General features: G+C 41.1%; 2 protein-coding genes across 10 annotated transcripts in view; both read right to left on the bottom strand.

Annotated features, from left to right (window-relative positions):
- HNRNPM (heterogeneous nuclear ribonucleoprotein M) overlaps positions 1-11,911 on the bottom strand; it is a 22,261-nt gene extending 10,350 nt beyond the window's left edge. For 2 of the 9 annotated variants that reach the window (XM_028499733.2, XM_028499742.2), the window contains exons 1-7: positions 11,651-11,744; positions 10,343-10,534; positions 9,526-9,679; positions 8,608-8,657; positions 7,675-7,735; positions 5,008-5,109; positions 3,132-3,209 (exon numbers count right to left, since the gene is read on the bottom strand). In XM_028499733.2, the coding sequence (XP_028355534.2) occupies positions 3,132-3,209; positions 5,008-5,109; positions 7,675-7,735; positions 8,608-8,657; positions 9,526-9,679; positions 10,343-10,534; positions 11,651-11,728 (715 nt within the window). In that variant the 5' untranslated portion in view covers positions 11,729-11,744. Of the gene's footprint in view, positions 1-3,131; positions 3,210-3,668; positions 3,714-5,007; positions 5,110-7,674; positions 7,736-8,607; positions 8,658-9,525; positions 9,680-10,342; positions 10,535-11,650; positions 11,745-11,829 lie in introns of those variants that run through there. The other 7 variants (XM_028499729.2, XM_028499762.2, XM_028499751.2 and 4 more) reach the window with 7 other exon arrangements.
- A 4,776-nt stretch (positions 11,912-16,687) lies between these two features.
- LOC114487097 (KN motif and ankyrin repeat domain-containing protein 3-like) overlaps positions 16,688-20,721 on the bottom strand; it is a 9,593-nt gene continuing 5,559 nt past the window's right edge. The window contains exon 4 of the mRNA XM_055091385.1: positions 16,688-16,798. Within this exon, the coding sequence (XP_054947360.1) occupies positions 16,688-16,798 (111 nt within the window). The remainder of the gene's footprint in view (positions 16,799-20,721) is intronic.

Genomic DNA, 20,721 nt, shown 5'->3' with positions numbered 1-20,721 from the left:
ATGCCACAGAGCGGCTGGGCCCGTGAGCCATGGCCACTGAGCCTGCGCGTCCGGAGCCTGCGCTCCGCAACGGGAGAGGCCTGCGTACCGCAACAAAAAAAAAAAAAGAAAAAAAAAAAGAAAAAAAAAAGGTCTTCGGACTTCCCTGGCAGCGCAGTGGTTAAGAATGCGCCTGCCAGTGCAGGGGACACAAGTTCGAGCCCTGGTCCAGGAAGATCTCACATGCCGCGGAGCAACTGAGCCCGTGCGCCACAACTACTGAGCCTGTGCTCTAGAGCCAGCGAGCCACCACTACTGAAGTCTGCGCACCTAGAGCCCGTGCTCTGCAATTAGAAGCCCGCGCACCGCAACGAAGAGTAGCCCTAGCCCGCCACAACTAGAGAACGCCCGTGCGCAGCAACGAAGACCCAACACAGCCAAAAATAAATAAATAAAATAAATAGATTTATTTAAAAACAACAACAGAAGCTCTTAGCTTCTGTGGGGGAAAAGCCCCGCCACAGCTGTCACCTGTTTGAGAAACCCTTTCATGACTCCTGTCACTGGCTACTTCTTTCCTTGTATATTCATCTAAAGCAGGACCTAAAACGTGCATCACACTTTGTCTCCTTTCCATACTAAGAGGACCCTGGAAAACCTAGTTAATTAATCTTGCTCCTTAGAAATATCAGGTATACATATGCTACATGATGGACATCTTTTACTGCACAACTACAAAATACGCAGCTGGAGCCCCTATACTTTCAAAGAAGTAAATGAGTCTATTACAAACGTGGAAGCGGACTAGCATTATGAATTAATAAGAAGATGCAGCAGATGACAATGGTGGACTTTACATTCATAGCTTGAATTCACGCAACTGAATCCCACAGGTTGGTGGCATGCTATCTGCTGGAAATATATCTAACTTGTGCGAGCCTGTATACGCAGAACAGAAATCCCAGAGTGGCACTGTAATGGATGGGGGCTCTGCTGCACTCCTTTAATCCTTACCATAAGCCCGTGAAGAAGACACCCCACACACACATTAGGAAGTCACATGCAGGCATTAATGTGTTGGCAAAGGCCTCAGAATTTATCTTCCCAAGTGTCAACAGAACGTAGAGTACAGGGAACCAACCCTGTACGAACTCCAATGTACTCCCCATCGACACAAAAAAGAGAGCAAGAGACACAGAGAAGGAATTTTCATTGTCAAATATTGCATCAAACCAGTCATCATTTAATATTTGATGATCTTTCCATTTAAAATTTTTGTACCCGTTCTATGAAGATTTGACCTCTACTGGTTGGTTGACTGGCCCTGAGAATCTGATTTCTAATCAGTCTAATGTTGTCAGCACCTGTGACTATAATGTGATGCATCATGATAATCAACTAAACATTAAGTTAAATCTGAAACATCCCTATCAACTTTTTCCCAGTGATTGAAACCTTCCTTGGACCCAGCACCCAAGGGCTCTAGAGCCAATTCCACCCAAATCTCAAAACAGCTCCAGGGCAAGGAAAGCCCTGTTCTCTGCTGTAGACGATGGAGAAGGAGGACTCTGAGTATCTATCTGTATCGGAGAACATCTAAGCACACAGCGTAAGGACACATCTTCCACTGTGGCTCTTCAGGACAATCAGCACTCTGAACCTTGAATCACCAGGCTCAGAAGCGTGAACTGCTGCGTTCCATCTGCCAGATTACCAAAGACTTTGTCCCCGTGGCTCAGCACAGCCCCCACCCTCATTTCCATCTACTTCTAAGTTGCATCACTAAATTCCTCAGAGCAACAACCCAAATCTCCTTTCTAATGGCTCATCTGTTCTGAGCAAACACTTTATTAAGCCAGACCTCTCCAACTCTTTTTATTAAAAACTCCATGCACACATGAGCTAAAGGTAAGCCTGAAAGCACACTGGAAACAAAGACCTTTGTCCCTTCATTCCTTATTAATGGTAAGAATCTTCCTGAATCTTTTCATCATCATCTAGAACAAGGCACTCCATTGAAGAAGGGCAGCTTATTCATCAGGAATGTCTCTCTTTCCAGTTTGACAGTTAATATCTATCCTAGTAAGGTTCTTGCTTGCTCTGTACCATCTTCACCATATGTTACTACAGACCAGCAAAGAAACATTTAAACCCCAATCTTTATGTGTATAACTGAGTCACTTTGCTGTATAGGAGAAATTAACGCAGCATTGTAAATCAACTATACTTCAATTTAAAAAGGTAGAAACAAAAGAAACCCCAAGTCCTTAATAACTTCCCATTCCAGAAAAGTCTGTGTATAAAAGCAGCAGCATTCCCACAGGTGTGGGTCAGAGTCCACCCACACCCAGAGGATTTAGAAAGACAGACTTTCATATCAGAACAGCAAGTTTCTCCTGGCATTCTACAGCCCTGCTGGTGGGCAGGGGCGGGGGGGGGGGGGGGGGCGGGGCGGGCGTGGGGGGGCGGGGCAGTGACACCTGAAGGCAATTCTAAAAGGCAGGATCTCAGTGTGATTAAGAGCCAAGCTCTGGAGCCAGACAGCCTGGGTCCATATCCCACCATTACTAGCCATGGGACCTTAGGCAAGTCACTGTGGGCCTCAGTTTCCAATGAAATGGGGATAACAGTACCTACACGTCATGCGGTTCTTGCGAGGACTAAATGAAATAACACAGTGTTACTACTACAAGTGATATAATTATATTTCAGTTATTAAGTTGGGAGGGCTGGAAGATTTAAATAATAGTATGCCGAATTTTGCATTATATAAATGCTAAATTAAACAAATGCCTCTGCTCACAATTTGGAGACATCAGAGCAGATGGTCAAGAACTCACCCAGTCCAGCACTCCAGGGGAGACAAGTGCTGGAGGCAATAAGAAAGCTTTAAAGTTTTATTGGACAATTATTGGGAAGATCTGAAACACAGAAGACCTCAAGAATTTAGTAACTAAGAGAATTAACACTTCCTTACCGCTAAATCTAGCTTCTGGAATACAAACTATTTAAGGCAATTCAAAGATATCAGATTCAGTACAGAAGTGGAAGCGAGAAATCACTTATTAAAAATGGGTCTGTTGCCTAAAGGTCACCTGAGAGCCAACAGCCAACAAAGGTAGGTATAAGCAGGAAGGAAACACAAATCTTACCATTTATTCTGCCCATGTTCATCCCAGATCCAAATCGACCCATGTTTTCCATACCACCACCAAAGGGTCCCTCCATGCCTGAAAGAGACATTTGCATTTTAGCACCAGCCTAACAAGACTCAGACTGAACAAGTAAAGAAAAATGTTTTTACAAGTTTCACCTACGGCATTTTCTGCCAGAAACTCACCAAGTTTAAGGGCTTTTGGAGAAAAAAGGCTAATGCCCTTACATAAAAATCACTATCTTCAAAAGGCTGATCTGATCCAACCCCCTCAATGAAGAGACAAGCAAAGAAAGGCCCAGAGAGATGGAGTGATTTGCCCAAGGTCACAGAGCTAGTTAGTGAGAAAGCCAGAACCAAAGGCCAAGACACCCACTAGAAGGATCAACAGGTAAAAGTAATGTCTAGACTCAAACTTTTTGGAAACCTAAGTGAGAATTTCATGCAGGACTTAAGAGAAAAGGAAGGGGGGGAAAAAAAGAGGGAAGACCATACCTAAAATAATTACATTTGTACTTCATTTTAAATTTCTTACCTCCCATTTTATTTATTCCAAATCCTATGCCTTCCATTCCCATTCCTTAAAAAGAAAAAGTCAATGCAAACTAAAATTATGTCAAAGCAGTAAAGTCTGAACTTAAAAAGTACAAGAAATTCCACACCAGCAAATGAGCAAAAATATCCCTGACTACAAATATATTTTAATTGTCAAGTGCAAAAAATGGGGTGGGGGCTCTTCCATTTCAACTGTCAAACTAGTACATTCCAGGAAAATTATTTAAGCCTTTAACAAAATAATCACCATGTGACTCAAAATTTTATAGTGTCCACATAGTTTCATTAAATGCCCAAGTTAGACAGTTTTAAACATGAAATATAAATATCAGGTACAGACTAGGGAACAGAAATAGATTTAAAACTCCCTTTTAAAGGTAAAACTCTCTAAATAAAAAGCAGTTCCTCAAAACGCTGAGGCTTCCCTCCCCGCCACCCGCAGCCTTTCCTCTGAGGTATCAGTCAGGGGATGTGGTGTTCAGACTGGTATAGCCACCCAAGGTGATGGGCCAAGACATTCTGGTCAGCCCCCGAGTTTAATCTGGGAGGGAGTCAAAGGATATGCAGAACTGACAATAGTAGGGTAGAGGGCATCCATCTTGCAATTCAAAGAATTTCAAGAAAGACATAGGCCTGAGGTTATAAAAATGAAATATTTTTAAATGATATACGAATGCTTTGTTATACGAATGCTTCGTTGCATGAAAACGAAAATGCTAAAAAGTGAAGTTCAAAGTTTATTCTACACGCCAAAGCTTTTATTCATTAGCTATTTCTTTTCTTCTTAAACAAAGACAACACTGTGCATCATTTGTCCTTGTAGCCTATGACAGCTATGCTGTCATGCAATGAGGCCCTCCATACCTTTCTGCATCCACCAACGCCCCTATCTCTAGAAGCCATGTCAACACCAGGTGAGAACCCAAGGGGGTCTGGGTAATAGACTGTGGCAGTGCTGTGGTCCCAGGATCAGGAGACCTACAGTTTCTGTCACTAACTGATAGTGTGACCTTGAGCAAGACCAACTCTCTGGCTTGCCTCCTTTTACCAAAAGGCTTAACTGAGTACCTCAGCTCAGAAGGTCTCGTGAGGATAAAATGCAAAGCATAATAGCTTGAGAAAAGAACACTCAACTCGGTAAAAATACAAAATACTGATTTTATCAACATGCATCAAAGATAAATAAGGAGGGAATTAATTTTGTCCCAATTAAAGCCTCATTCCATTTGAACTACTCAATGTCCAATTATCCCAACAGTTAACTTTAATAACTTTAACTTCCCCAGAAATCCCCAGTCGAGGCACACCGTATTTCTCACCTGCGGGTCCTATGTTGCCCATTCCAATGCCTTTATTCAAATGATTGGCGTCAATAGGCTGCCCTCCTGGTCCTAACCCCATGCCAATACCACCAAGTCCATCTGAAAGGAAAAGAGAAAGTGAGAGTATTGATTCCACTTACTCAGGAAACCATGACTCTCAAAGGCAAAAAGAGCCTTTGTTTACCGTGTTGTAGCTGTCACGCTTATCCCACCGCCCACCTCCACCAGCAAATCCAGGGTCTAATCCATGAGTCAACAAGGGCGCCTTTGGGAGCTCTCCCTTTTAAGGCATAAGCTCTTATACAACTTTACAGATTAGAGTGTGAGATATGTATAAAACAAGAGCACCACGTGCCACAACTACTGAAGCCCATGCGCCGAAAGCCTGTGCTCCGCAACAAGAGAAGCCACCGCATGAGAAACCCACTCGTCGCAACTAGAGAAAGCCCATGCACAGCCACAATGACCCAACGTAGCCAAAAATAAATAAATGAAAAATAAATTTTTAAAAATTTAATTTAATTTAAAAAATAAAACAAGGGTAACTAAAAATCAGTTCACGTGAAAGCTACAGAGAAGAACCATGAACAACCCACTCAACGAGAATCGTGAGCACCGATTTGTTTCCCTAAATTCTGAACTGAGAAACGTTTAATCAAAACAGGAACTGGAGACATCAGGTGGCAAGCGGTACACATATGCCCAACCCACACCTCTCAACCTGGAGACCCAAAGGACTTTTCTCACGAAAAACAATGTCATAAACCAGCCAATTAACACACTGGGCTTACACTACTCTGACTCCGCTGCAGGCAGTTTTAACACAATGAAGCTAGTGTATTCAAAGAACATATCTTCTACCCAGAAAGCTTCCTAAGGCGTGCATTGTACCCAAACCACCTTCAACTCCCTGCTCCACAAATGGAGCAGCCAACAAGGCCTGACAGTATAAGACACTTACAATGCTCTGGGTCACCATGGGTCAGAGGCTTAAACCAAGACTAGGTGAGATTTTTGAAACGGGAACAAAGTTCACTAAAACAACCTGACGCCAGTTCCCAAATATTTAATCTGATTAAAATCCCTGTTCTTAAATTGCATACAAACAGAAGCAGGAGCTCACCAAGGTTACTTACTCCCCAAAGCACTGAAGACTTTGAAGTCAACCCTCTGAAATGTGCTGGGGAGACCAAAAGCCACAGATAATGGGCTCCCTGGAGCTCAGTGTGCCAGCCGAGGCTGCCAAGCAGCCCTCACCCCCCTCCCTCACCCCCTCCTCCAGGCCCAAAGTCAACAAGAGCCATCGCCCTGTTCCTGGGTAATTACTGCAAGTGATCACACTGATTATGACAAGGAAATGGGGTCCTTAACTTGCAACAGATAAGCCATCTCCTATTCTTGAAACCACAGACCTCCACTCAAAATCTGCCTCTACGATGCTTCTACAATCCTAAACTGCGAAGAAGAGTTAGTGTTCTAGTCTAGGCTCCCGTTCAGTTCAATCTCCCACAGCTGAGCCACTGCTCCAGACAGGAGGGACTGGCCGGCCCTCCAAACAGCTCCACCCCAGCAGCCTCAGCGGGGGAAGTCCTCCCTAGCACAGCACAAGCAGATCTTGCCCTCACCCACCACCCAGTCTTCCTTCTACAGATTAGCCCTGCCCGCACCGCAGATTCCCCAACCCTCATGCTACAGCAGGCCCTCACTCCCACTCCCCTGGGCTGTCTGTGCTCGGGCTCTGCTCCTCTCTGTGGGTCTGCCAAAGGGAGTGCCTAGGACTTCACTACTGTGCGCTGTTTCCACCCGCGCAGTGACCAACCAACCAACAAGCCTTCCCTGTACCAGGATAGATTTTCACCTGCATGTTGCGAATAAACACTATATAAAACTTCTGACTGCTGTACTTCACACACCGTAAAATTCACCCATTTAAAGTGTGCAGTTCAGTGATTTTTAGTATACTCAGAGTTACACAACCATTACCACTATCCAATTCCAGAACATTTTCACCCCCAAAAGAAATCCCATCCCCATAAGCAGTCACTCTCCATTCACCCCTTTCCCCAGCCCCTGGCAACCACAATCCACCTGTTGTGGACTCGCCTATTCTAGACATTTCTCAGAGATGGAATCAAGGTTCATCCATTCTGTAGCATGTATCAGTACTTCACTCCTTTTTACGGCTGAGTACTATTCCACTGTGTGGATTTATCCCATTTTATTTACCCATTCATCAGCTGGAATCATGCTGCCATGAACTTCTGTGTGGATGTTAAGTTTTTAGCTCTCTTGTAGTATACCTAGGAGTGGAACTGCTACGCCACATGGTAATAACCAATCTCTTTTGAACCGAAGTGCAACCTGGCTTTAATTCCCTTTGCAGTTTGTTTCTTCCCAACTACAGCCTCTACATCCTGAGTAGCCTGCCTCACACCACAGTGTAATCCTAACAATCCTTCCTAAGTTGTGAATCTCTCTACTCATTTTTTCACCCAGAAAAATCTATAGGGCAAACAAACAACCTTTTTGAATGTTTTGCTCAAGAATGGTCAAGATAACTGACATGGCACAAGAATGACATGGCACAAGTTCAAAGGTAACTGCAGTTTTCTGGTTAGAATAAATCAAATACAAAATTTTAGCCATAATAATTGAGACACTTACGGGGAAGTTGTTGTGGACGCTCAGGAGGGAAAAAATCTCCCTTTGGTAAGGCCCTCTCATCCTGAAAGAGAAAGTGAATAAATCTCAGTATTCCCTGCAGTACTGTTAGCAACAGCAAAAGATGGAAACCATTTCTATCAACAGAGGACGGGTTAGATACATTATGATACACCCATGCCATAGAATAACATGCAAGTATAAAAAGAATATGTGAGAGTTGCTACCTTTTGTGTAAAGGGGGAAAGATTAAAAAAATATACATTCATATCACTGTGGGGGATGGATGGAACCTGGGCACAAAGTAAGAGCAAGACTCCCACACTGAATTTTTCATGCTTTTTGACTTTTGAATCATGTGAAGCAATTATCTATTCAAAAAACTAAACTGAATGTTTAAAGGATCTAAAAAATTCCTTTAGAGCTCCTTTTATGTCCTTCCTGATTTGGAACCCTAACTAGATTGCCCTCAGCACGTTCCGGTCATGCTTGTATTAATACTGTTATCTTTGGCATCTTGGGCACAGCCATAGCTGGGCTAATGTTTATACTGAAACGCTTCAACAGAACTTTAAAGGCTTTCTGAATCAGACTTAATTATGTTCACAATAGATATGACACTAATTAAACGTACTGCAATACTCTGAAAACTGGCAACCTATATATATAAAACCATTCTGTGAAACTGATCACTTGCTCAAGCAGGATACACAAGTGACCTCCTGACCATGCCAGTAACTGTGCAAAGGAAAAAATATCTGAAGAGGTGCCTGAGCAAAAAGTTATTTCTGTCATAAATTTGCTCAATGTGCTGTACCCTTTAACTTGGACTGATCCATAAAGAAAGTACAGTGGCTATGTATATGTATACTCTTAATAAACCCATGTTTTTGCTGAACTTATGAGTATATTAAAGGAAAGATCCTATTAACTTACCATTTTCACGTGCATTGGTCTGTCAAATAGCAGTTGGCCATTAAACATAGCTGATATTACAATTAAGGCTATTTCCTGCAATTCTAGAAACATGCAAAGCAGAACAGAAATACCTAAGAGAAAAATACTGCAACTGCTGCTACCAGTCCCTCTAAATGGTGAATTTATGAGCAATTTTGATTCCTGTTTATACTTTCAAGTATTTATTCCTACAGTAAGCATTAAAGGGACAATAAACAACACTCAAGGGGAAAAAAAGGAAACCTCAGCTTACTCCTTAGGTGTGGCGTGCCATTCATAAAACCTTACACTTCTCACCAAACCATCCTCCTCTTAAATTAAGCACTGACATCAGTTTTCTGTATGTGTCCAATAAGCCAGGTGTTCTACCATTTTTTGGAGCACCATGTTTTCTGGGTAATATACTCAGTGACAATCTTGCCTGAGTTTAGTGACAGTGTTCATGTGTGGTATTCTCCCTGTGACTACAAAGATGTAACTCTGGGGTGAGTAGGGTGAGCAGCCTAGGGTCAGAGAGAAGTGCTTCTTCCAGAATGTCAATCCAATGAAGAGATAGGGCCCTATAAGGACTTACATATGAAATAACACTGAATTTCTCTCCAGTGGCACATTCTTTGGACTTCTCCCTTCAAACCAGTCTCCTCTAAAAAGAAGACAATGGAAAAGACCACTCAGGGACATGTGCCTGTTTTCTAACCATCTCTTCTATCTACATAAGTACAATACTATGTAGATACTCTGTACTCCCTCAGTAATATCCATAGTAATGTATTCTCTCTAGTCACATAGGAAATACTAATACACAAAATTACCACTTGCCCACACAAACCTGTCTTACTAATACAACATTTAGGCTAAACGAAATTCACCAGGAGTTGAATTCCGATAAAAGGATACATATAGCTTGCACAGCTTCAATGGACTGTTCAAAAGTAACAGTGCCTATTCCACGACTTTTTCCATCTTTATCCTCAAGAATGTCTGCTCGGACCACCACACCAGCCATACTAAAAACTTCCTTCAGTTTCTTCCAGCCAACTTTATAATCCAGCTAATCAAGAGAAAGGGGAGGGAAATCTCATTGTAAACATTTTTACTACATGAATGTAACATGCTCTGGTTGGAAAACAAGCATTAGAAAATGTCACAAAAATAATGTCACAAAAATATGTCAGTATAATTTTTCAAATAGGATTACGAAGGTTTGCCTTCTACTATTTACCGTCTCTTTTCTCTGAAATAACAATTTAAGACACCTCATGCCTTTCAAGTTAATGCTTATTTTGTGAATACTAAAAAAATGCTGTTCCCCAGATAAGGTTTACCATCATCCTCCCCAATCCACTTTCTTTTAAAAATACTTCCCTGTGCAAATGAGTATTACCATTCACCCAGACGTTAACAGGAAGAGGGAAATATCCATACACAATCTCTGCTCATACACTTTACCCTGCACCTACTTTTATACACACCAGCAAAACTCCATAAACATGGCCCCAACAGGACCATGGTCAAGCCTGTGTGATTTATGACTGCAGTGGTCATGAGGGGACAAAGCCCAGCCCAAGGATGATTTTTTAAATAAATCAAGAAGATAACATAACCCTCTTTTAAGTTTTTCTTCTCAAATGTCAGAACTACTTTTATAACACATTGACAAGATTGTCTAAAGGAGAAAATCAAACTTTATGAAACAATGTTTCCATTTACTTACATTTGCTACAAATACTGTGCTTCCAAGTCTTCCAGCCTGTAATGCATGGATAATCTCATTTGGGATGTTAGGATTATTTAGGATACTGGGTGGGATATTAATCATTCCTGGGCCACCTGGTCCCATACCCATCCCACCAGTCGTAGCCATCACCTTTTGCATTGCTCTCCTGGCATGTTCACCATCAGGATCCTAAAACAAGCACAAAAGGGTTACATTTAACTGACCCAGTGACAATTAAAACCATGCTCCCACAGTAAGTGATACCCCAAAACTTCAGAGATTGAGAGGTTGTTTGGAAACCATTCCTCAAAATCTGTAACAAAAAATTCAAAGGAAGTAAAACTAAACCACCAGGCCAGGAACAATTCTAGCCAAAAGAATGAGGAAGAAAGGAAGGGTGTAAAATTTAGCTCTCAATTGAACTAAGTAAAAAAACAAAAAAAGGGAGGGGGTGGATGACATGATTAAAACTTCCAGGTTGAAATAAGATCTTCAAGGGCTTGGTACAGTTGAATCTCACTAACTCAATGGGGTTTTATAATTTCTGCAAACCCAACTGGTGATTTTCCCAAAAGTTTGAAAACACAGCTCTAGACCACCAAGGTACTCCATCCTTCAAGTATTCAGGCATTTGACTCATGTGTAAAGTCTGGAAAGGTTTATAAATCTCTGGTGTTGACAATATTCTTGAACTCTTTGCCCTTCTGCGTGCTACCTTCACACAAGAGAACTTAAGTGCTACCATGCTTTCCTCTCTGAGCTTGCATATACTGACCTTCCTCCAAGAATAAGAGGTAAAAATAAGTAAAGGAAGGATTGAATTAACAAAAAGCCTCCCACTTCCCTCCAGGGAGAGAAGATACCTGATTTGGATTGGCTATGAAAAAGGATTTAAACTCATTTTAAAAAAGAAAAAAGATGGGCCAAGAACAAGGGTTCAGACTGAGTAAAACTGCAGACGTAGAATACCTTAAAACAAACAAACAAAAAAAAACAAACACACACAGTTAAAAAAAAAACAAACCATGGACTCAGTTTGACTGCCCCTGAGAAAACCAAGGCAGGCTGGCCTAATACAAATCAGAGATGTTAGGAAAGCAGTCAGCAGTGGCTTAAGATGTGCTCAGCCACTATCCCAAAGTTCTTACAGGAATGACTGCTGAAGCCTGTGACTGACCCTCCTCGTTAATGACAACAGGTTTTCTGCTCCGTAAAATGTCATCAAGGACTATTCTGTCTTTTCCTAACTCCAAACAGGGACACTCGACAACTACAGACGTTATCCACAGTGTTTCATGAGCTTACTTCTTTGACTTTCAGTGGTCTTCCACTCAGACTATGCTTGTTTAGAACTTCAGCAGCTTTTTTCATGCTCTCTTCCATCTTGAATTCAACAACGCTATGAAGAGTCAAAAGGAAATGAGTGAAACCAGTCCTACAACTCAGAAGGCTCAATTGCCAATAAGTAACTAGACAATACTTACGCACATCCCTTTGGAAGAAGCCACAGACAGTCAGAAGAGCAAGGGGGAAAAAAAGAAAAGAAAAAAAATAGTAAATTTCAATGACAGTTACAAATTAAAAATATGATTTATGTAACAGTTTTTAAATTAACCCTTCTAAGGGGAAGCTGACAGAAGTGCCTTGCCTAGCCTTCCTTATTAAGAGCTCAGCTCCTTAGTATCTCCTCTTCCTTCACATTACCAGCATTGCACTATAGCTGCTGAAGTTATAATGAGCAGACCTAAATTCAGGTTCTCCGAGAAATCACACAAACTTTAGATCTGCTTCTCTCTGTACTCAATCAATTCCTTATCATGCTCCTCCTAAATCCATCCCTTCCATAAATTAAGCTCATCCTTTTGATTATTCTAAGCCATTCTATTGCACGACAGAAAATAGTTAATTTTCTCTTTAAACTAGGCCAATTTTAAACGTTCAAGTTTTAGCATTTGTTTTACAATTTACTGGCACAAAGGCAACTTTTCAGAATCTTTGGTTCACACAACTTTCAAATACAGCAAACAACCAAAAGTAACATTTTCTAGACAAGAACACACGTTTTACATTAATATACCACCGCTAAAATTCCATGCATAATTCACACACAGCCAATTCCTCTGTTAACAAAGAGACAATGCTGCTATTGGTCCCCAGTTATCCAAATTGGGCATCCAAACAGAATACCAAAAAGCTCTTTGCCCAGCCATTTGGAAAAGCGGGACTCCCGTTTGCAAATCCCCTCCCACCCCACTCGAATGTTTGGCAAAATCAAACATAGCTACTATAACATGAGCACTCACTGCCTTCCTGATTTCATTCGATTCCACGCCACCATACAGTTACATTTTTCATGTAGTAAATCCACAGAAGAAATTCTCTCAGACACTTACCCTTGACTTTCCTTCAGCGTCCATTAAGAGCTCCACGTATGTTACCTCACCAACTACAAATCAGTTTCCAGACGACACATAAACCAAGGGAGAAAAGCCAAGAAAACAATGGGAATTTAGAACAATCATCAGCAACCTTGTATGGAGCCTCTGCCTTATAAGAAAGCCCAGAAACACTCCATATTCTCTAAACCACCACACTAGGCATTACAGGTGTGCAGTAAAAGTAGGTGAAACTTGTTAACAATGTCCTTGATTTCCTCCCACCTCAAACAAGCTATTTCCACAGATTTCCATATCAATTTCCCTGTCTGAAATACTCATTCATGACTAGAGGCAATCCAAATCTACAGGAAAGAAGTCTGCGTGATTCACTTTTTTGGGGAAAGGAGGAAAACAGTTTTACAAATACACTCTTAATATTGAAAGAAGGTGAACAGCACACAAATTGCAATGCCACTGAACTGAGCTCAAGTGCTAACTACAAAGATGTGTGTATGTATAATATATATCCTCAAAGGCGCACACACGGCTTGGCCGGCTACGTGGGTGTGCAACCTGTCCAATCGCATGGGGCTCTGCACTGAGGGCCATGCACTTGGTTTAATGCTCTGTTGCTGTCTTGAAATTCTCAGTAATTTTTAAATAAGGGGCCCTGTGTTTTCATTTTGCACTGAGCCCCACAGATTCTGTGGCTGGTCCTGCACACAGCACTAGGCTCCACAACCGTCACAAGTAGGATGTGTAAATATTCTATCACAAAACCAGAGCAGCATCTGGATTCTCTTCAGTGAATTAAAATTAAGCCAGGCTGTATTCTTGGTGCTCTCTCTCAACCTTCTCATTTAAGGACACAGATAAATGCAAACTTAGAGCTCAGTCTGCATCTAAACAGCTACACAGACTCACTTAGGATGCTAATCTATACAAAGGGGAAAAAACAAAGCATTTCAAAAGATTCTGCAGATTTTCCTCAAGGTTTGGATTGCCAATTCATGACCACCACAACCAGATGTTAGAACCCACCTAGACAACCACCAAAATGGCTGCTGAACTTGAAGATGGCACAAAGACACCAAAAAACCCCCAGAAATTTAAGTGTTAACTTTGTAGAAACAATATCTAAGCAGGCTCTCCAAAGTCAAGAAAGGGCTTTGTTCTAAGAAATACTTTTTCTTTTTTAATGATTATTTTTATGATGGTAAAGCCTTCTCTCATTCAGTTTTCAATTTGGTTTAGCAGCCAAGGGTAAAAATAACCCTCTTAATGGGCCCAAGTCCTTCCTAGTCTAATTCCTTTGTTCAAAGGATATTAAAATTATTATGAAGATTTTAAAATTAATATACCAAGGAAAGACTGAAATGTAAAATAAAAGTATTGTTAAAAATTTGAAGGGCATATTTATTAGTAGTATATTTGCATGGCAGTTGACAGCAAGAAGGCCAAGTGTTCAAAGTTTAACTGTACAGCCTCACCTCCCTTGTCCTTTCCTGAAATATTACAAACCAAACCAGCACTTTGCACAAAACAGGAAGGAGAATCAGTGCAAAGAAATGAAGAAACGAATTAGGAGGGACTGGTATAGTTTAACTTTTGGACTATGCACAACTGAAAAATGATCACAGCCAAGGGACAGTCATACAAATTGGCTTTCTGTTATCCTTACAAAAATAAAGCAATTCCCAAAATGTTGTGGTCATTCCTGAGGCCATGTTAAAAGCCATTTGTTTCAACAGCAGCAGCCATTTGAGGACCAACAGCCCCTGTCTCCACGATGATGAAAATGCCAAGTAGTGTCAAGACAGTAAAGAGACCCAACCCCAAGTTTACTTCCTAGAGCTGTGACTACCGCCTAATAACCTTAACAATAACTAAAACAATCACAGTATCTAACTCTGACAGCTATATAACTATGTTGTCAGAATTCAAATATTGTTGCATTTTCAAAGTTTCTAGTTTGTGCCAGTAAAGACACTGATTTATATCAAAAAGCTGTCATTGCAACCCAGAAACCAAGCAAGTCCAACCCAAACTTTTTTCCATGGTCATAACCATTTTTACAAAAAGCCAGGTTTAGAAATTAGGACTTTTTCTACTTAACATTCTAGAGACAGCACAAATCCAACTTCAATCCTCTGCACCAATACTCTGCTTTTTCCCCAAATGGTATAGTTGTTTATTAAAAACAAAAAATAACATTTAAAAAAGCCTTCATTCTATCAGTTTAGCCATAGGTTAGGCGAGCCTTGCGGCTCTACCATGAGTAGCGTTGCTCCCGAGTATCATCAATAATGACTATGCTCCTCATGAATTCATAATTTTCTGATCTCTACCCTGAGAGACCACATCAATTCAGAGATGTAAGCAAATCACTGCTATAGCATCTGCAACAGTTGCCAATTCATACTTCCCTACAGGAAGAGAATAATAAAACCTTTAAAAGACCACATCTCTTTTAGTTCTACATTATTAAAGCAAAGACCTGTTTAGTATAGTCAGTACAACTATCAACAAAACTTTGAAGGCAAAATTTACCAACTATTCATAGTCTGGTCACATTCAATGAAATGAAGTTTAAAAGAGCAAATCAACCAGAGCAGATCAGTTAGGACCGAGGCAGAGTTAACAAACTGGCAGTAGCAAGTCTCATAGACATGGAATTCACAGGTATTAATGAAAAATACTGCTGCTCCTCTCATTCCTGAACATGGATGGAATCCATGGAATCCCAAGAGCAGGCTACTAAGACAAATTCTACTGCAGCTTTAAACATCAAAATATCTAAATGAAAAAACTAAGACTTTGAAAAATCTAATGCCAAATGTCATCACCTACCTTTATTTTATTATTTTTTAAAGGTAAGATATTCTAATATTTATTTATTTATTTGACTGCTCCGGGTCTTAGCTGCAGCATGTGGGATCTAGTTCCCTGACCAGGGATCGAACCCGGGCCCCCTGAATTGGGAGCAGAGTCTTAACCACTGGACCACAAAGGAAGTCCCTACCTTTACTTTAAAATGCTCAAAGAACTCATTATTAACCAACATTCAGGTGGATTATTAAAAATATTACCCCAAGAATAAAACATATCGTGAGGGTAAGATAATAAGCAACCCCAAAAGAATTCATGTAGTCCCTTGGAGCTACTTTAACACTCCTGCACATATTTATAACACAAAGAGTATTTGTTTCTGTATTCTCATTTCATTTACTGCTCAAGGCTGAAACAAACGCGCGCGCGCACACACACACACACACACACACACACACAAGTACAGGGGCTAAAGCGTCACTGAAAAGAATTCAAAGGGGGGTGGGGGAGAAGCGCCAAAGCACGGCATGCTCTAATGGAGGGGTGCATGGAATAAATGCATATTTTAACTTGGAAAGCCTGTTTCTTTAATATACAGACAACTTGAAATACAGCAAAATAATTATTCTATACAATGATTACTCAATTTATGGAAAAATTAGAAAATGATTAAGCACCTTTTGCTCCTAATTCCATGGACGAGAACAGAATTCTGCCTCTCTAACTCGACCAACAACCAACAAATAAGCCAGGCAGGCTGCACTATTAAGGTTCAACCCAAGTACCCACAGATATGAATGCTTTAGCATCAACAGGCCTTTCCAAAACGCAGGCTGAATTTCCAACAAAGGAAAATATGAAGGAGCCAAACAGACAGGGTAGGGATTTTTACTTAAATAGAAAATAAAGTTCTGCTCCACAGACCCACAATGTAGATTATCTTCGAGAGCCAACAGAGACTTACTATTGGACTATACTTGCCCTCTGGTCCTCAGTTTTCTGTCAGCTGGAATTTGAAACTGACTTAAAGTGATGTATTCAATAAAAACGGAAGGATTAAGTTCTTAAGAAATCTGTACTTACACAAGTTAAACTGACTGCTGCTAAACTTGAGACTGACTGAGAGTAAGCTGTATCACTGACCCTCCTTTCTGTCCTCCTCAAACTGTTCTCCATGTTTACTCACTGCTCGTGCAGTTCGGTCCTGCCTCGGTTGCAGCTGCCCCACCTCGATGCTGCTGGCTCCCTGGTTAGGCCAGGAGAACAACAGCCCGACGACGAGCTTTCTTCATCCACACAGGACTTCTCGGTAATGTAGCACAACACTATTTAAGTTTAGAATTCCCAAGATCAGTCACCTTTTGTTCACGGAAGTCTTAATTTTTCGCCCAGACCTTATGGTCAAACACTTTTGAGATGTGTATCCCAATATCGATCCAGTGATGAAAATGAGGTAGCTGTTGAGACTGTTAAGTCACTTTCAAACCTGCTTTGGCAATCTCCAATTCAAATTCCCTATTACACTCTCAATTTTTGTTTCAATCCACTCTTCAGTGTTCACACATCAGTCATTCGTTCCATGCAGTATCTCCATTAAAAATAACCATGATTGGGGCTTCCCTGGTGGCGCAGTGGTTGCGCGTCCGCCTGCCGATGCAGGGGAACCGGGTTCGCGCCCCGGTCTGGGAGGATCCCACGTGCCGCGGAGCGGCTGGGCCCGTGAGCCATGGCCGCTGAGCCTGCGCGTCCGGAGCCTGTGCTCCGCGACGGGAGAGGCCGCAGCAGGGGGAGGCCCGCATACCACAAAAAAAAAAAAAAAAAAAAAAAAAAAAAAAATAACCATGATCAAAAGGACGGAAAATAGAAACCTTTCCTTTGCTCCATCAGACACTTAGAGCAGGAAGGGTAAAGCTCAGGGAAAGCTCAAGTTCAATTCTGCAGGCTGTTTAATCCATGTCCCTGAATGATATGATGGGGGAGGGGGCGGGGGAAGCACCCTGGCACAGAACAAAACAAAGCTCTCAGTACCTTTTCTCTTTAAAGTCAGCAATGCTGATTTCATGACAGTGCCACCAAACAAGCTTTGTGATCCCATCCAGGGGAAAAGGCATAAGTGGCCTGTTCACATAATACAGGCGTTATTAATAGGATCTCCTAGAAGGCTGTTAAATGCTAACAAACATGGAGAATATACGCTTGGTGTCCAAGGAGGGGAAAAAGATCGGGAACTAGGGAGGGGTACATGAGGCACTCTCAGGCATGATTATCCTTAGGAAAAAAACTCCTGTTTTGCCATCTCAAAGCTACTACTTGAGTTCTGACAGGCAGCAATTATAGGCAGTCCTGCAATGACAGAGCATTTTTCAGATCTTTAAGCCGAGGACAACTAATTCTAGCTATTCTACTAGTTTCCTGAAACAACAGGACTATGATTTCATCAGGCACAGACTCTTAAAATGCAGACTGAGAAAGAGTGGTTGGATTATAACAGCCCAAATCTCTGTGGTTTGCCCACTTCAGAGACTATCTTGAGACTAATACTTTTAGAGTGTAAGTACAGTTATCCGCAACTTTTTTTTTCCCCTTCAACAACAGTCTTCAAAAACCTTAAAACATGTGCAACGCATTTCAAGTAAATATTTCAGATTTCAAATAATCACTGAAACATATTTTTGGTATACCAAGACATGAATTAAAATATTTTTAAAAACCACATAATGAAAATAAGGACATTTTTAAGAAATCGTACGTATGTAAACAGTAAATTTCTTTAGACTTCACATACTGAACGTAAGATTTACCATAAAAAGATTACCTTTCTCTTATGAATCCCTTTATCCACAATCCAATACTTCTAATAATTTAATTAAACAGAAAAGTAATTAATTTAACCTGTACAGGGGAGCTCTAAACAAGAACATTTTAAGGTTTGTTAAGAATAACTGATTTACTGCACACCTGTAATTCTAAATTACACCACCAAAAATACACTGAAAGGGCTGAGCCAGGGCATTAATAGCAGAATGCCAAGGGAATATGAGAACCAGTTTGGAAGTATCCGAATAAACCACCAGGCTGGCTCCACACTTAATATAGTGCAAAATAGGAAATTGAGGTGAACTGCTTCTACATCCAGAAACGTCATGGCTGCTGCTGCTACCAGCTTTAAGGCTTCCAAAACTGAATTACTGAATGGTAAAGCAGTAAAAATGTCACCTACTTTATCCATCATGTCCCAAAACTGGTTCACACACTCCTAAAAATGGAAAAATAATTTGGCCTGCAATCTCTTACAAAATTCTAACAATTGCATTTTCAAAGCCACATTCCTGGTTCTTGGAACTACTATACCTTATTATCAATGGAAGTATCAATTCAGCGGTTCAACCAAATCACGAGAACACAAATTTGGGGGTTATTCCAAAAACTAATTCGAATGAGACCCAACTGTACTGTACAGAAATTCTAAGCTTTATTGAAGCAGCAGTCCCAAAAACCAAGAACACTGCATCTGGGATGCCACATGACACGCCCTTCAGACAAAAAGAAGAAACTTCACTCTTGCCCTAGGAACATTGGCAGGAATGATTTGGCTGATCAAGGCAGGAAAACAAATCTCACACCAAAACGTTTTTCCATCCATGTTACCTGGAGAAATACTACATGGGAGCAGCCTACATGACTGTACAGAGAGGTTCATGGTGCCTAGTGCTTCTGGCATGTCATGGTTGAATTAAGTGATGGGACAATGATGGCAGTGGGCCATTCATAATTTCAAGACCCAATGCTGGGAGCACCAGTACACATACCAAAATGGCCTATCCAAGTGGCATCTGTCACTGAAATGTTAATCATTTGACAAATCAAGCTCAAATCTCTTTTCATTATGAATGCTCCAGAAAAACCAATACCTTTCAGTCCTTCAAAAAGACTCCATTTAAGAGTAATTTGATTCTAGGTTTCCCTTGGGGTAGGGGTGAGAGGAGACCTCAAGGCATTAGACAAATGGTTCTCTATCAATAATTTTGTTTAAACCTGGGCTGAGCAATCTCTTTAGCCCTGTGTGCCACCAGCAGGGCCCAGAATCAAGAAAAGAAGACAAAAGAAGCAGAACAAGAGTGTGAAGAGGACACACGTGGTGTGCACGGGGGTGGGAGGGGGAATGGGGGGGGTAAAGCAGAGGACCATGGGGGCAACCAACCCCCTAGGACCTCCTGGTGGCAGCAGAGCTTCATTCAGTTGCTTCCTCTACCCTAGGCCAGACTTTAACACCAGGGCTGTGACCGATATGTGCCTAAAGACACCAAATTACACAGCAGATGCTTTATTTTGAGCTATCCAATTGCCAATCTACTCTGTGTTTTCCTCCCCAGGGTGGGGAAGCCTAACAGTTTAAATACAAGCTACGGTTTTATAATTTAGGATCTGAGCAGCACAAGTTCCAGCTACCAAATTTTGATCCCAGGAAGACAGCCACAAAATTTAAACAAACTACCTTCCCGCCAGAATTTTAAAACAAAAAGGAAAAAGAAAAAATTTCTCCCACCTCATATGAAGAATTCAAAAAATTTCCTTAACACAAAGAGGCTCCCCTCAAGCTTACTCAAAGCCCTATTAACCATATTAAGCCAGTAAAATCATTCGTAGGCCAAGGGATCAAACAAACAACCTGTTTGACACACAAGTGCATGACCACAAAAAGTAAAAATAAAAAAGTAGGATGGGGGGCTTCACTCTCAAGCCTGGAGAGAACACATGCTCTACCCAGAACAGCTTCACTGACAAAAAAATAACCAAGGAATTATCCACAGAGAAGATGACACACAAACCTTCTGACCCTACTCAACCACCAGTACCATTACCTTTTTCTTTAACCAGGTCTTTAAGTGACTGCCATTTCACATCAAAAGGTATGTTTGTAATGAAGGCTCTGTATCTTTTAGTTGGATTGGCATATGGCTCAAAGCGATTGCCTCCTCTTTTTATGTTTTTCTCCTTCCTCTTCTCATTCTGAGCTGGTCGTTCTCCTTCACTGAATTCAAAAGAGAGGGGGAAAAAAAGTCCATATGTTAGCACAATACTAAAGACAATATTTGATTTTCCAGGTTTACAATCCCACACAAAGTTACATGTAACACAAGACTAATATTGATTCTGATTTCAGACAAA

Source organism: Physeter macrocephalus, chromosome 2, assembly GCF_002837175.3.
Source record: "Physeter macrocephalus isolate SW-GA chromosome 2, ASM283717v5, whole genome shotgun sequence".
Lineage (NCBI taxonomy): Eukaryota > Metazoa > Chordata > Mammalia > Artiodactyla > Physeteridae > Physeter > Physeter macrocephalus.
This window is presented reverse-complemented; position numbering and strand designations above follow the sequence as displayed.